This window comes from Nomascus leucogenys, unplaced genomic scaffold (assembly GCF_006542625.1).
Source record: "Nomascus leucogenys isolate Asia unplaced genomic scaffold, Asia_NLE_v1 000822F_85651_qpd_obj, whole genome shotgun sequence".
Lineage (NCBI taxonomy): Eukaryota > Metazoa > Chordata > Mammalia > Primates > Hylobatidae > Nomascus > Nomascus leucogenys.
In genome coordinates, this window is record NW_022097323.1 from 1 (window position 1) to 17,994 (window position 17,994).

Below are 17,994 nucleotides of genomic sequence, written 5' to 3' on the forward strand. Positions count from 1 at the left end.
ATTCCTGGGCTGGTACTGGAGGTTTACGTGCAACCTCAAGTTTGCCAATAGAAATAAGAGCTTCAATTCAAAACACCGTATTCTCCAACACCAAGGGAACAGGGATCCTTGTAAATAGGGCTGATTAAGTGAATTTGAAATTTTGACAAAACAGAGAACTACACACTAAGCATAACAAAGAGGAGTTGTTTACATTCATAGAGCATATCCCTTTGGCAGAGGTACAGTTAAAGATTTATGCATCTCACAAGAGGAGTGAAATGACAAACCAGAACCTCTGAAAGCTACAAGTGGTTAGAGGATGAAACCATGATCACAATAAGAGACTTCAAGGTGCCCCTTTGATTAACAGTATGCATTATCATGACAGCGAGGACACTAGGTTCAATCTGCTGGGCCATGATTAGGCGCCGGGTGCCTAAATAGAACTTTATGTTTTAGAATCATTGCAGGCATCAGGCCAGAATTGGCAGAAGGGCCATCGTTTGCCAAACCCGGCTAAAGATCGTTATCTTATTTCATTTTCTTCATTGCATGTATCGCTAAATGAGCTGAGAGGCATCTGATATCAGCACATCTGCAACGCCGTCACAGCGTGCCAGTTGGAAGCTCCGTGGCAGAACACTGGAGCTCCAGAAACTCGTGGTGACAGGTCCCTGTATTTTCAATCCAATTCTTTTGTACGTGGGGAGAGCACGTTTCTGACAGAGTCTACTATTTCCTAGTCCCTGAGTCCTTCTGTCCTTGTGCCGTGAGGTCATCCATTTAGGGGCACAGGTGTGATGAGCGTGAGATGATCAAGGACCATTCATTCTCAATTGTGGGAAAGAGCCTTGGCGTTAACACATCCCTGAGGCAAAATATTCAAAATGAACCGCCGCTTGGTCTGCCTTATGGAAGCAAAGTGGTTCTGGGCTTTGCTATTTGAAAGAAGATAGAGGAAATGTATCCAATCCCTGCCCCCCTGCCCAGCTGAACTGCTGCCTCCCAGGTGATCCTCAGTCCGGTGAGGAAGTTTGTGAAACAGCGGCTGTGACTGAATCATCAGCTGATTGGGTTTATCATAATGCATTATAACTCCCAAAGGACATTCTTCCACATCAAACAAACTGCAGAATTAAATGGGGAGGTAGTGAAAGTCATGACCCTTGCATCTCTCAAGTCCAACGTGGACTGCTCTGAAATTCCACAGGGTGTGGGGTTGCTTTTGAATGACGACATTCACAGGGACCTGGTGCTGCCACAGCTCCCACTTGCCCCTTTCAATCATAGGAGCTACTGCTGCATGGGTCAGGAAGCCGAGGACAGTGGGGGTGCTGGGGGGGGTGGGGTTGGGGCATTGAAAGAACACAATTCCATTAGGGCCTGCAATTTTGTCCTTTTGGTTAAGGGTATAACTCTAGAGCCTCAACAGTGCCTGCCACATCAAAGAGAATCAGTAGGATTTTGTGGAGTGAACCAATGAGTGAAAATGGGAACTTTACGAAACCTTCACTGTTTCTATCAAGCGGGAAACAAATCCCTGGATAACTGAGAGGTCTCACTGGATCTGTAGTGAAAAGTCAAAACACAACTCTGTTTATTCAAGGACCAGTGGTAATGGTGGAATTATGAATCACAGGACTCACGGTAAGTTCACAACGACACTCAAGCTATGCCCAAAGGTCTGAATATATCCCTTCCCCTAGGTGACAGCTACCTGGTTAAATATTCTATTAGAAGAAAGCATGAAGTTTCCTGGAGTTTACTTGTGGGATTTTAGTATAACCTTTCCCTGTGGGTAAGCAGATTGTCCTTCCCTCAAGGGGCTCTGTTTGTACGTTTCTTCGTGACTTCACATGAGCTGCACCCCTGCAACAAAGTGGCTCACAGAGGCTCACGTACAGCAGAGTCGGCTTTCTATGGTTGTTGGTGTTGTTTAAAAATCAACAGAGAGGTCTTAGTGCATTGCTCAACAATTTTATTCTTAAGGAACCAGTAATGAATGAACCACAGGTAAATATCATTGCTGGCTCAGTCATTCAGTCATTGAACTTAATAACATTTTATCTGCTCATTGAGTCTGCCAGGCACTCTTCTAAGTGCTTGGTGATGCTTTAATGACAACAGGAAAAAAAAAGAAAAAAAAACAGATCAAAAGACATCCTGCCATTGTGGAGTTTACATTCTAGCATGGGGAAGAAGGAACAAGGAAAACAATAAACATCGAAAGTTATGTGGGTGACAGAAGATGAAAGAGGCTATGGAACAATACAGATTGTACAGACATCATAAAGGGGGCTCAAAACTGAAGTCAAATTGTAACTTTAAATCATGCCTTTAACATGCTGTCCCTGATGCCTTTTCAGTTAAATGCTTTGGCTCCGACGTTCCTTTTGGGCCGTCCCAGGCCTCCGTCATCTTGGAATCCGCTGCTGCTAATGGGAAATATGGAATTCAAATTTAATGGCAGTGTTCATTTTAATTAAGAACTCCTTTCCTCCAGTGACTAGCGAGTTATTTTAGTGTGGTTTTTAATTGATAAGGCACTTCCCTAAGCTGGGTTCATGGTCCAATTGAACTAGCCAGTATCTCAGTTAGATTTGCCACAAAAGTCATATGTGAAATACTATTTAGGCTTACTAAGCTAACCTTTTCAGTTAAACCAGCCCCTTTACTGCTCATAAAAGGAAAAGAATAAAAATGCTTTGTCATTACGATTTTTGCACTGGGGTGATAGAAACCGCTCTCCAAATATAGCAGAACTGAATGCTCTCCACCATGACCACATTGACGATATCATCTACTTGAGGTACGTATCCATCAGGAAGTTTCACAGAATCCAAGGTGAAAAAGATAGTATAATCTATCACCCCATTTCTTCCATGTACACTAGTAATGCAGACCTGTGAGTATAAATAATGGTAATGATTATGAAAAAGCTCAATAATCACTGTAACCAGCTTTGCACCTCCTCACCCTGGGTCCTGCATGAGTGCAGGTCACTTCGATGCAAATCATTGATTTCCAACCTGGTTGGCCCATTGCTAACACCAGGGGTGCTTTGTAAGAATACCCATGTCCACGCTCCACCTCAGAACAATTAAATCAGACTCTCTGGGAATGAGGCCTGGGTCTCTGATGAGAAATCCTGCTCTAAATGTTACCAAAATATGTCCATTACCCTCTGTTGCCTTGAATTGCCTGCGCATATTCAGACTTTAATAACCAAATAATTCTTAGCATTTACTGGTAAGCTCAAGTCCCACAACACACTCCGTTCATTCTTTCCCTACAGTTCTCTGGCACAAAGATCATTTTTCTTCCTCCTGTCCTTGGAAGATTCTAATAACATTTGGGTATCGAGTAAAATGCACAATTTAGAACTTAATCATGTGCTTGTTCTATATAATTTTCTAATTATTTCCTTTGGAAAATTCTGCCTTTTCAATAAGAAAAGTGGCTCCTTTGTTGGCAAAGAATGTATTTCATATTTTCTGGAATTCGCATTACACCCAACAGAATCCTGGTCACGTAAATTATCACCAAAGGAAGAGTTAGCAGAAATTGCTGATGGGAGCAACAGGAAAGTAATTACCTCTTCCTTATGAATACAACGGATGGGCTTCACAGAAGTTGCCTTGATGTTTGAGATGCCTGGCTCAGTGGAATATTCAACTTCTAACAAGTCACCCTTATAAGGCACAAAATCTAAAACAGCCATGGAGAAATGGGAGTGTCATGATCTCTTAACTAGGTCACTTTTAATTTCACATGTTATTTGATAGTGTACTACTTTAAAGTCAGTTCTGCTAAATCTAAAGTCCATTTTGTGCATATTTAAACAGACACTACAAATCTCTACGTCCAAAAAGAAGTTTATAATCCTTAGGCATTGATTCTCCTCTGCCGATTTAACAAATGTAAATGGAGGAAAGTGTGAACCATGCATCACAGCCAATCTGAGGGAGCAGCACAGGATTTACTAAACAACTGTTAGTGTTCACAATTGCTTAGTGAGAGGCAGTCAAACATACAGGTAAGAGCACAAGTTTCAACCTGGCTACACGGCTTCGAATCTTGACACTGCCTGTCACTCAGTTGGCAACCTTAACCAAGATGGTTAATCTGTCTGTGCCTAGTTTTGTTCATCTATAAAATGAGAAGCACAGTAAGTACCCTTCATGATACACAGCTGCTGTGAGAAATAGTTGATATGTGCGATATGCACAGAATCATCCAGAATCATCGCTGGTGCATAGTAATCACCAAATAACTGTTGATTGGTAGTAGTGGTAGCAGTACCACTAGGAAATGTTGTTACTTTCAGAATGAATGAATTTCCCCTGGTGTTGTGTTTGGCTAATGAACTCTTAAGTATGTGCCTTACAGGTTACAGTTAAGACCACTGAGTTTCAAACAGAAGTTTACAATAAGTTAAAAGTGAGTCACAGGATAACAAAGTTACGTGAAAGAATCTGGCACAAATGGAAATCCCAAATGCAACTGAGACAGTAAATTGCCACAATGAAAACTAGCGATATCAACAAAGTTAAACATTTCTTCACCTTAGGACCCAACACTATAGAATGACATAAGACACTGTGTTAGACCTCTTCTCTCTCTCTCTCGCTCTCTCTCTCTCTCTCTCTCTGATAATTTACATACATTTCTTTTGTGTGGATTTAACATATATCTATATGCTTATACCTCCAAACTGTATATGCCTCCAGCTCTAACCAACCTCAGGGTCAATTATCCATATGCTTACACCAATCTAACGTGTGTAAAGCTGAGTTGTTGGTATTCTCCGTATTCACTAACTTTTGTTTGCCTCAGTCGTCTACATCACAAACTGGCAACTCCACTCTCATCACTGCTCAAACCAAAAACTTTGGAGATACCTTAGACTCATTTTCCCTCCACATCAAAGATCTAATCCGTTACCTCCTGGGTTCTTCTCTAACTTCAAAATATATCCAGAGTCAACTCAGTCCTCAGGTTCTCCACTTCTCCATTTTCACTCACATCTCCATCATCTCTCACCAGGAATATTACAACGTTTTCCTGACCGATTTCCTGACTCCACCCTTCTCCTGATAGTCTCTTCTCGACAAAGCAGACAGAGTCAACATCTTAAAACAAAATTCAGGTCAGAGTCCTGCTTTTGCACCCAAGAAAACAAACTAGCAAGTTGCCTGGGGAAGCGGAGCTAATCTCCCCATTTATACCCAAGGTATATGACAGCTGCAGTAGACAAAACAGACAAAAAAATATCACTGGGTAGAAGCTAAATATTAGAATATATCTGCTGATTACAAAGAGAATTCAACAACAACAACAACAACACACACACACACACACACACACAGCCACAAGGCGCTATCTCCAATCCTAACTTTGAAGCATTTGAAGTGTATTCTTTTAAAATTTGGTAGTCTACCCTGTCACAGAAATTTCTCTAGTAACCAACTACAGAAATGATGCCTGCAAGTGTAGTCTTTGAAGGGTATTAAAAATAGTGTCTCTATGCACTTGTAGGATTGTTTTATTGATTAGAAATTAAATTCTCATGTGAATGAATAATATATCCAGGCATTACTGAGGGCATTGAACAAATGAACACACAATAACCAACAGCACACAATTTATAATACTGTCTATTTGTCCCTATATTGTACTTAATTTCGATCAGAACAGTCTACCTCTAATATTGAAGAGCCATTGACTGAAGTCAAGTACACTGTAAAAGTTGTTCCAGGACTAAAATCCTCTCAAAAAATTAAGAATTACATAATATATTTCAAAATGTAAATCATACCTTCAGAAACAATGTCTATGGAAAAATAAATGCTGTTACTAATATAAATAGTATCTCCACTTATAGAAGTAACACATCCAATTAAAACTCTGGTTCCTGAGTCTGAGGGTCCAGCACCATAAAGATGGTGAGGCACAACATCCACCTGTAAGATTTAGGAAAGAGTTACTTCAAAAACAATACAAATTTAAACATGGAACTTACATGATTAAAACACTTGTATTCAAAAATATTTTCAACAGTCATCCTAAACACTGGAGAATGTAGTTCACTTGGTAAATGGACCATTCACTTGAGATGACGGTAAAAGTCATGTACATGCTTCATGAATTGTGAAATATATCCCAAAACATTAATTGCATACCCAAGTTTAATGTCCTTGTACCATTAGATTCCAAGATTAAAATAATACCATCCTTCACCTGCAGAAATTCACAGTGAAATGATGGTAAAGTGGAAAGGTATATATAGTCATAAGCAGGTTGCGATGAAGGATATAAAACTAGTTCAAAGATGGTTTCTGTGAATTATCTAGAGGGAGAACATTTCAGACAGGGAGAAAATAGAAGCATTGTTTAGGGGAAGTCAGATTTGTGCTGGGTTGGGAAAGAAGACAGGGGTAGAGGAGCAGGGAGGCGGAGCGAAAAAACATCAGAAGTTAGGAGCCTAGGGAGCAAAACCCTAACATCCGAGATCCAGGCCTAGGAGAGAGAAGCACGAGATAAAGTTGGAGCAATAACCTCAACTGGGGGAAGTTCGAAAAACCAAGTCAAATTAGGGCTTTACTTTATCTACAATAGAGAGGCATACAAACCTTTTTCCTTATTGGAAGTGTAATGGTCCTTATTTTATAATCCTTAAAACTTACAAAAATAGTGTAAGCTCGTTATACTAAAAGTAGGAAAGAAAACAGATAAGCAGACAGCAAAAAGCAGTTACCCCATAATCCATATTTCATTACCAAGAGACCACCAGGGACTACATTTTTGGCAGTAACACTCATCTTGATGTTTTTGTCTGTGCACAAATACATATACATGTGTAAATGCCTGTTTTAAAAGCAAATTAGCATGGTATTCAGTAGTAAAGTATCACATTAAATGAACACAAAAGTTTTTAAATAACAAGAGTGGACAGAAGGAGTCATAGGGAACCCCAATTAATGGATGTGCCGTACTTTACTAACCCGATTTCACATAATTAGACATTTCACTTGTGTCATAGCATTTGGACTACTTGCCTGACTTAACTATAGGATAAACTCCTAGGGTTGGAATTTGCTGATTAGAGACTTCTGATGGAAACTTGAGCCACTGAGTTGTAAATAATTTTTCATGGTTTTAAAAATAGCCTAGTTTGCTGCTATTCCCATTTCTTAACTGGTGTCTTTCCAGCTGTCAATACCAATCTGATGTTTATTTTCCCCTCACTTACTGTCATGAAGGAATGAGGCACCAGTCTCCCGTCCACGTATCTATCACCACTTTCGGCAGTATCCAAGTGGATGATCCACAGCACCCTTGGACCTCTCTGATCCTTGACTCCATGCCAACTCACAGACATACTGCAGACTAAAACTTTTCCCATGTCTCATGGCTCCCAACTCTGTTTCTTATGCCTTGCAAATACGACCAACACAACAGCAGGTACAAATAGATTCAAATGTTTGTGACAATGTGTTGTATGACACAAGTGGCATTTCAATAAAAAGGGGCAATGTGGATTATACAATTAATGTTGAGGGACAACTGAGTAGCCAGTAGTGAAACAAGATGCGGATCCTTCTCTCAGTCCTGCACGTGAAAAGCAAACCCAGGCTGGCTGTATGTTTAGATATAAATAAATGAATGACTTTCGGAAGAAAAGCTAAGGGAATACTCATGTAAATTATGTCTTAGAATTAGCCTAAGGATAATTCCTGAACCCAGAAGCCACATGGACAAGATGGACATATTTATAGTATGTAAAAATTAAACAGATGGAGGAGGAGGGGAGCAAGATGGAGAAATGGGGCTCTCCAGTGATTGTCCTCCTGCAGAAACATCAATGTGAAAAGCCATCCTTGTATGAAAATACCATCACTTGACATAAGGAAACCAGGTGAGAGACCATGGTACCTGGTTATAGCATGAAAATAAGAAAAGATGCACTGAAGAGGGTAGTAAGGACAGTCTTACATTACTCTTATCACCCCTTCCCCAACCTTCAACAACACTGCATAAATAGAGATACCATCCACCCGGAGGAGAGAGACAGTAGCAAGCATAGGACATTGCCTGGGAACCCAATATCAGGCCACCACTTGACAGATGCCCATGGCCCTTTACTTTCAGATGGTACTTGTGGACAGAGTCTCTAGACCCACCCTGGCACCAGACAGGAAGCCGCAGCCACAGCAAAACAAACTCAATATCTGGCCCACATCTCTGCCTAGTGATTCCAGTGGCCTTATGCTCAGAATAATCTACAGCAACAGGGAGTTCTCAGTGAATAGAGGCTTGGATTCCAGTCTCACAAGGGACCAGCCTCAATAGCTAAGGGAATCCCAGCCATTCTAGCATCTGCCGTTGTGTCCCTGTGAATAGGCATCCCTCTAGTGCTTCAATAGCTGTAGTGTTGACAAGCATAAGGACCAAAAGATACCTATACAGAGTTTCTGGACAGGCTTACTGCTAAAGGATGTCCCCTAAAAGCTAGACTGCAAAGACTGAAATGAATACCTACTTCTTCAATACGCAGATATAAACACATGACCGCAAAGATCAAACACAATAAGGAAAACATGACGCCACCAAACTGACAAAACAAGGTGCCAGTAATTGACCCTAGAGAGACAGGAATATATCAGCTGTTTAACAAATAATTCAAAATATCTATTTTCCACATGCTCTGTGAACCCTGAAAACAATTACAGAGAAATGATTCAGGATTTATCAGAGTAATTTGAAAGAAAGATTGAAAGAATTTGTAAAAACCAAGCAAATCCAGAAGTTGAAAAATACAGTGAAGGAAGTACACAATAGAGAACATCCAAAGAAGAATTGGTCGAGCAAAAGAAAGAATCTGTAAACTTGGGGACAGGTTCATTGAAAATATACAGTCAGAGGAGACAAAATTAAAAGGAAGGACACGGAATGAAAAAAAAAACTTACTAGATTTCTGGGACAATATCAGAAGAGCAATAGTATGTGTCATTCACACTCAAGAAGGAGGAGTGAAAAAGAGGTAGAAAGATTATTTAAAAAATAATAATGGAGAGCCATCCAAACCCAGAGAAAGTTGCAAACGTCTAGGTACTGGAAGACCAAAGTTCTGCATTGAGATACAATCCAAATAAGATTACCCCATGACATATTAAAATCAAACTGGCAAAGATGAAAAATAAAGAATCCTGAGAGCAGTAAGAGGAAAGAAGCAAATCACATATAAGGCAGTTCCAATATGCCTACCAGAAGACTTCTCAGCAGAAGCATAATAGGCCAGGAGAGAGTAATATAATATACTTCAGGAACACAAGGAAAAAAATCTCTAACCAAGAATAATGTACCCAGAAGTGAAGGGGAGATAAAGAATTTTACAGAGAAATCACAGCTGAGAAACTTCCTCACCACCACAACTGTCTTACAAGAAATGCTAGGGAGAGTTCTTCCAACTGACGTAAGGGACGCTAATTAGTAACGCAAAAACATCTGAAGGTATAAAACTCACCAGTAAATGTAACTACACAAATTCAGAATACTCTAATAAGGTAATGGTGGTTTCCAGATCACTTATATCTTTCATGTAAAGGTTAAAGAACTGAACTAGTAAAAATAAAATAAGTACAATAATTTGTTAAGGGATATAAAATATAGAAAATTGTAAAGTGTGAAATAGAAAATTCAAAATCCGGGGGTGGAGTTAAATGGTAGAGTGTTTGTATTTTGTGATCAAAGTTATGTTATCAGTAAAATAAACTGCTGTGATTATGTTTCTGTAAGCCTCATGCTATCCACAAAGAAAAAAAATCCTGTAATAGACACACTAAAACAATTTTAAAAAAACCCAAAAAACAAAACATACTAATAGAGAAAAATCTCTTATCCATCAAGGAAAGCAGTAAAAGAGAAAGAAAGGAAGAAATTACCTACAAAATAGGTAGAAAAAAATTATCTAAATGACAACAATAAATCCTTACCTATCAATAATTACCTTGATAGGAATGGATGACATCCCCCAATTAAAATGCACAGAGTAGCTGAATACATTTAAAAAGCAACAACAAAAACAATCAAACCTATGAGAGACCCACTTCTCCTTAAAGGACATTCGTAAACTGAAAGTGAAGGCATGAAAAAAGATATTCTTCCATGTAAAGGGAAACCAAAAGAGAGCAGGAGCTGCTAAACTGATTTCAAATAAAATAGGGTTTAAATCACAAACTGTAAAAAGAGACCAAGATCATTACATAATTATGAAGGGGTCAATTCATCAAGAGGATATAATGATTTCCAAAAATATGCACCCAACATAGCAGCACCTAAATATATGAAGCAGATATTAAGGTATAAATGGTGAGATAGAGTGCAATGCAGTAATAGTAGGGGACTTCAACACCCAACTTGCAGCAATGAACAGATGGTCCCAACAGAACATTGCTCCCACAAAAAGTGGGATTTATCTGCACTCCAGACCAAATGGACCTGACAGTCACTTACAGAACATTCCATCCAAATACTCCAAAACACATATTCTTTCCAACTGCATGTGGAACATTCTTGAGGATAGATTATGGGGCAGGCCATAAAACAGGTACTAGCAAATTAAAGGAGTTTGAAATAACATGAAATCAGTTCTCTAACCACAATGGTAAAGTATTAGAAATCAATAAAAGTAGGAACTTTGGAAACGTTAGAAGTGGATGGAAATCAAACAACATGCTCCTAAATAACAAATGGGTCAATGAAGAAATTAGAAGCAAAGTGTAAACATTTCTTGAGTTGAAGCAAAATGAAGGCACAACATACGAAAACCCATGAAATACAGCAAAAGCAATTCTAAAAGTGAAGTTTACATCAATAAAACCTACCTCAAAAGAAAAGATACATCTTAAATAAACAACCTCACACTGCACCTTGGGGAACTAGAAAAACAAGAAAAAGATGCAATAAAAAATTAGGACAGAAATCATAAAGGTCAGAGCAGAAATAAATGAAATAGAAATGAGAAGAACAATACAAATATCAATGAAACAATGACTTGGTTTCTTGAAGAGGTAAAGCAAATCAACAAAACTTTAGCTAGACTAAGGAAAAAAGAGAGAAGATTCAAATATCTAAAATCAAAGATGAAAAAGGAGACAGCACAAATGACATCACCAAAACAAAACGTATCATAAGGAAGATAATGAACAATCATCTGCCTATAAATAGGACAAGCTAGAAGAAATGGATACATTCCTGGACACATACAACCTACCGAGATGTAATGGTGAAGAAACGGAAAATCTGAACAGACCATTAATGAGTAAGGAAAGTGATTCAGTAATAAAAAATACCCCATCAGTGAAGAGTCTAAGACAGAATGACTTCCCTTCCTAATACTACCAAATTTATATATAAAGAAGAATAATTAATAGCTATACTTTTAAACATAATTAAAAAAAAAAAAAAAAAAACGGACAAGGGAAGAACACTTCCAAACTCATTCTGTCACAATGCATTACCCTGGTAGAAAACCCAGATGAAACAGAAAGAAGAGAAAACCGAAAAAAACTACATGCCAAAATTCCTGATCAACACAGTTGCAAGATCTTTAACAAAGTATTAATATTGCAAATTCCACAGCACATTAAAAAAATCATTCACCATGTTCTAGAGGGATTCATCCTGGGATGCAAGGAAATTTCAACATACATGAATCAATAAATGTGTTATATCACATGAAAAGAATGAAGGAAAAAAAGCCATAGGATCATTCCAATTTAAGCAGGAAAAGCATTTGATCGAATTCCACACCCCTTCGTGACTAAAAACTCCACAAATTAGGTATAAGAGGAGTGCACCTCAACACAATAAAGGTCATATATGATAAACCCACAGGTAACATCACACTGAATGGGGAAATGTTGCAGGCTTTTCCTCTAAGACCCGGAACAGGACAGAAATGCCCACTTTTGCCCTTTCTATCGCACATAGTTCTGGAAGCGCTAGCCAGAGAAATTAGGCAAGAAGAAACAAAAGGCATCCAAATTCAAAAGGAAGAATTTAGATTGGCCCTGTTTGCAGACGGGAAGCTCTTACATATAAATAACCCTGAAGACACCACCAAAAAGCTACTAGGTCTAATAAACAAATTCAGGAAAGTGGCATGAGACACAACCAACATACAAAAATCAGTAGTATCTCTATACACCAATAGGGAACTATCTGAAAAAGATATCAAGAAACAATCCCATTTACAACACCTTCAAAAAATTAAAATAGGAATAAATTTAACCAAGGAGGTGAAGGATTGCAACACTGAAAACTATAAACCATTGATGAAGGAAATTGAAGGAGGCAGGAATTAATGGAAATATATCATGTGTTCATGAACAGGAAGAATAAATATTGTTAAAATGTCCGTAACCTAAAGCAATCTATAGATTCAATGCAACTGCTATGAAAATACCAATGACATTCTTCTTGGAAAGAGAAGAAACACTCCTAAAATTTGTATGGAACCATGAAAGATTCCAGATAGCCGAAGCAGTCTGGAATACAAGGAACAAAGCTGGAGGCATCACACTACTTGATGTCAAAACATATGACAAAGCTATAGTAAGCATAACACCATAGTACCAGTATAAAAACGGACACATCAACCAATGGAGCAGAATACAGAGCCCGGAATTAAATCTGTGCATTTACAGTCAACTAATTTTCGACAAAAGGCCTGAGAACACACAATGTTGAGAAAGTACAGTCTCTTCAATAAATGATGTTGAAAATAACTGGATATTCATCTGAGAAAAATGAATTTCCATCCCTATCTCTCAGCATGTATATAAATCAACTCAAAATGATTTAAAGCTTTAAAATGAAGACCCGAAGCTATGAAACTACTAGAAGGAGACATAGGGGGAAAGCTCCATGACATTGTTCTGGGCAACGATATTTTAAAAATAGGACCTCAAAAGCAAAGGCAACAAAAGGAAAAACATACAAATGGGATTACATTGAACTAAAAGCCTTCTGCACCACAGAGGAAACAATCAAAGAGTGGAGAGACAATCTATGCGATAGGAGAAAACATTGACAATCTATGTATCTAGTAAGGGGTCAGTTTCCAAAATGTAACTCCAACAACTCAATAGCAACAAAACAAATAATCTATTAAAAATGAGCAAAAGATCTGAATAGACATTTCTCAAAAGGAGACATACAAATGGCCAACAGGCATATGAAAAAACACTCACCTTCTCTAATCATCAGGGTAATGCATATCAGAACCACAGAGATACCGAGTCACGCATGTTAGAATGGCTAACATTAAAAAGACAAGATATAACAAGTGGTGGCAAGGATGTGGAGAAATTGGAACCTTTATGCACGGTTGGTGGGATGTAAATTGTTACAGCCACCATGGAAAACAGTATGGATGTTCCCCAATATTTTAACAATGGAACTATCACACTATCCATGAATCCCACTACTGAGCATGTATCCAAAGAGAGTGTCATCAGTGCGTCAAAGAGATGTCAGCACTTCCATGTTTGTTGCAGCCCTATTCACAATAGCCAAGAAACGAAAGCAATCTAAGTGTCCATCTGCGGATGAGTGGATAAAGGAAATGTGGTATCAATACACAATGGAATGCTATTCAGCCATAAAACAGAACAGAATATTGCCATTTGAAATAACATGGATGAACCTGGAGAATGATACGTAAGTGAGATAAGCCAGTCACACAAAGACAAATACTGCACAGTCACATTCACATGCAGAAGATAAAAAAGTTGATCTCATAGCAGTGTAGAGTAGAATGGTGGTTACCAGATGCTTGTGTTGTTAGGGTGGACGGAGGAATGAGAAGATGTTGGTGAAAGAACATATAATTACAGTTGTATAGAAGGAACCTTTTTTAACTGTCCAGAATATATACAAACAGAAAGTGGATAAGTGATTTCCTGGAGCTGGATGTTGTTGGGGGAGGGGACAGTTGGGGGAGCACAAAGAGTTTCCTTTTGAGTGACGAAAATGTTCTAAAATTGATTGTGGTGATGATTGCATAACTCTGTGAACAAATTAAAAACCACTAGATTGTTCCCTCTAAGTGGGCGAATTGTATGGTCACGTGACTTATATCTCAATAATGCTGTAAAAGAATGAGACATAAAGCAAAGGAAAAAGATGGTATCAGACGAAATACTACAAGGGCTTCATATACAAACTTTCCTACTACAAATCTAATTTTCCTACCATAGAGATAGCCGTAAATATCCCTACTGTATCAGTAGGTCTAAGAAAGGAAACTTACTGTAATCTCATTAAGACCCTTAATAATTCCAAATGAATGATGAGACTGCTTTTCCTTTCTTATATTTGCAAAGATTTCAGATGGATAGTATTGTTGTCCTTGCCTATATGGGCAGATGGGCAGTCTCACCTCCTATTGCTGAGAGAATCAATTAGTACAATAGAGCTAAAGAATAATTTCATAATAGCCACTGAATGGGTAAATATCTGGACTCAGGTGATGTTGCCAGGACTCCGTAAATCTGCAAATGTTATTGAATTGTACCCTTAAGAGAGTTTTGTGGTTGGTGAATTATAATTCCCTGAAGCTCTTTTTAAAATATTTACAATGCATATGGTTTGACGTAGAAATTCCACTGCTATGAATGCATACTACAGAAAATGTTTTTTTACCTGATAAGGGAAGTTGCAAGATTATAAAGAGTTCAATAATTATTATTGTTACTCGTATTGTTAAAGACTAGAATAATAGATAAGTAAATTTTTATGTTTTACAGCACAAATTACTACAAATATTACAACAGAAGAAGCTACAGCTTCAGAGGAGGGGGGCTTCAAATTGCAGTCTACATCCACTCTATGGATCACAGTAGAGATGTTGGATTAATTCAAGAATAGAAAGATAGAGAAAGAAAGCCCACTGGGATAAGACACAATTCCCAAACTCATGCACATCTCACCTTGATTGCTCTCAATCCATAAAGTGGTTTATCTTTTTCCACAACCACATTAACTTCTTGTCCAACTTTTAGAGGCACGTTGCCAGTCACAACATCACTACTGAAGTAGATCGACTCATCAATCATGCCATAATCACCACAGAAACTTGTGACAACTCCCTGCACAGTTTTCAACTGGGTGTCATCTACAAGGTAGAGAAACAAGGTCACATTATTAGCCTCAAATGCAAACACCTACTACAAGTAAGTCTTACCACTCACCATCTGCATAACCCTGGGCAGAGAAGTTTTATAACGTCTCCGATCTTGTTTTCATCTGTCAATCCACAACAATCACAATTTTGCCAATAGGGTTGTTGTAGGTTTTTAAAATATTTTTAAAAATTTCTTAAAATTTAAAATTTTTAATTTTTAATTATTTTTTAATTTTTTGAGCAGAGTCTGGCTCTGTTGCCCAGGCTGGAGTGCAGTGGCGCAATCTGGGCTAGCAGCAACCTCCACCTCCTGGGTTCAGGCGGTTCTCATGTCTCAGTCTCCCCAGTAGCTGGGACTACAGGTGTGTACCGTCACACCCAGCTAATTTTTGAATTGTTAATAGAGACGGGGTTTTGCCATGTTGCCCAGGCTGGTCTCCAGCTCCTGGTCTCAAGTGATCCACCTACCTGGAACTCTCAAAGAGCTGGGATTACAGGTGTGAGCCACTGCGCCCAGCTTCTGAATATTAACTGACACATGCACATCAACTGTCGAGAGCTCTGAGTGCCTTGCACAAGAGTGTGTAAATGTTACCTGTTAGCATTTCTACTTATGAGAGTCTTTAAGCTTCTGCTCCTATTATATTCCTTCATCATTATCACCAACATGATGAGTAGCACCTTCTATAGATACTTAACCATCTCAGCAAAGTACTAAAAGATATCTGGAGATTGAAGGCTAGCCCAAAACGGCATCTGAATGGTTTTCTTTATTTCTTCTTCTTCCTTTTTTTTTTTTTTTTTTTTTTTTTTTTTTTTTTTTTATTCTGCGCAAGCCTAGCTGATCAGCAATACTTAGGGATCAAACCTCAGCAGTCACTCGCAGGGGTTCTCTGCCTTCCTTTGGGATCAGATAAGTATGAGGCATCAACTTGGCTTCAAATTACTTTCCCGTTTGGGATACAAGCCTAAATTAACTCGCAAATTAGGGAGTTTCTCGCCTACTGGAAATATAAATAGGCATGTGCTGCGCGACCACGTGGGGGAAAAGCACAGGCGGTACAGACCCCAAGGTCTTCTCTGTCAACACCTTCCCGCTTTAGATGGACAGGAGAGTTTGGGGATTGGTTCTCAGGGAATTGTTGAGGACTCGGGTTGCCTTTCCATGCACGCACAAGATGGAGCCACCGTTACGTGCTGTACCCACCCGAGTTACCACAGCCTCATTCCAGGGGTGAGGAGAACCCCTATTGGGAGGCTTCTGGGGTGGGGGACAAGGGGACACACAGAGGAATACCTTGTGGGAGGCCCTGCTGCTGTGGGCCCTGTCGCTCTGCAGGGTCGGCCATCCTCCCGTAGAAGGCCAAAGCAAGTCTCAGAAGCCTGAGCATCGTCCTAGTTGTCACCACCGTCCTGGGCACCGCTTGTGACAGATGAAGCACGAGGCTTCCTCAGTAAGGGAAGCCCTCAGGTCACGGCGTCTCCTCAGGGACTCGCCTCCTGCTTCTCCTCAGCCTCCGTGGGATGGGACCCAGCCGTTAGTGAGCCCCCCTCAGGAGAGTCAGGGACACCGCAGCCTCCAAAGGAGCTCCCAGGTTCTCCTCTGACTTCTCCCTCTGAGCATGCGCTCGTCAGGGCTCGCCTCTACCACTGTCCAACCAATGGGCGTGCAGTGGGCGGGCGGGCAGGTTCCTGTGGCTACTAAAAGGTGATGGGTGGGAACATCGTGGCTTCTCCCATCAAGGCTAAGAGAGCCATTAGGATGGCCTGGGGAAAATGGCTTGGGAGCTTGGGTTCTGCATTTACTAAGGAGATACAGGGCTCTTCTCTTGGGTTCCCTGGGAGAATGGGTGCCTGAAACACCGGCTGTGCAACCAAAAATCCTGCTCCTGCCCTTGTATTCGTGGTGCTTAGCATAAGGAGTCACCACTCAGTGGGCGGTCAATAGTTACTCCTCACCAGGGATCAATTTTGTGGAGAGAGGGCATCATGTGGGTAGGCAATGTTTTAGTGATGGCAAGTACATGTCTTGTGTACTGGGACTCCCATTTTGAGTCCAGTGATAATTTATAATAGAATCCTTTTATGATCATTGCTACCATGTACTCATCGCTTACCTGGTTATGCTTACATTACTCTGCTATACACATTACCCTTATTCATTCATTCAGCAAAACTTGTAGGGCACTAACTGTGAGCCAGACACTGTTCTGTGTTCTTGAAATTTGTTAATGAATACAAGAGTCAAGAATCTTCACCCTGTGAGGGTAGATTTTTCACAGGATGACAAAAGGGTGACACTAAACATCACATAATAAAATATATGGTATGTTAGAAGGCAATAAATGCCGTGGAAAAATATAGCAGGACAAGGGAGATCCACAGTGCTGAGCATGGTGGGTTGGATTGCACTTTACAATAGCATGGTCAGAGTAGCCCTCATTGGAAAGCAATAGTTGAGAAAGACGTTGGAGTTAGCCAGGCAGCTATTTTTGGGGGAGCCATTCAGACGGAGGGCACAGTTTGTGCAAAGACCATACAGCAAGACTGTGCCTGATGTATTCAAGGAAAAGCGAAGTGATTAGAGCAGAGGCAGTGAATAGCTAGAAGAGTAGAAAGTATGGTAAGAGAGATAATAGAGGTTCAGGCTCCATGTGGGATAGTGGGGCACTGGAAGTCCTTTGGCTTTTATTGTCCATGACACGTAAAGTCCCTGAAGGATTTGGAGCCTCCAGGGATCACTCCAGGTGCTTGGTTGTGAACAGGCTGGAAGAGGTCAGAGCAGGAAGCAAGGAGAACAGTCTGGATGATTCTGATGCAAT

General features: G+C 39.7%; 1 protein-coding gene across 1 annotated transcript; it reads right to left on the reverse strand.

The window, feature by feature from the left end:
• Positions 1 to 2,348: 2,348 nt before the first annotated feature.
• Positions 2,349 to 16,593, reverse strand: LOC100585411 (cancer/testis antigen 55). Its single transcript, XM_003272544.3, is given in 7 exon segments — positions 2,349 to 2,377; positions 2,380 to 2,417; positions 2,698 to 2,885; positions 3,578 to 3,690; positions 5,801 to 5,945; positions 14,979 to 15,163; positions 16,470 to 16,593. Coding segments are annotated over 7 exon segments (792 nt in total). The 5' UTR covers positions 16,564 to 16,593.
• Positions 16,594 to 17,994: the final 1,401 nt, after the last annotated feature.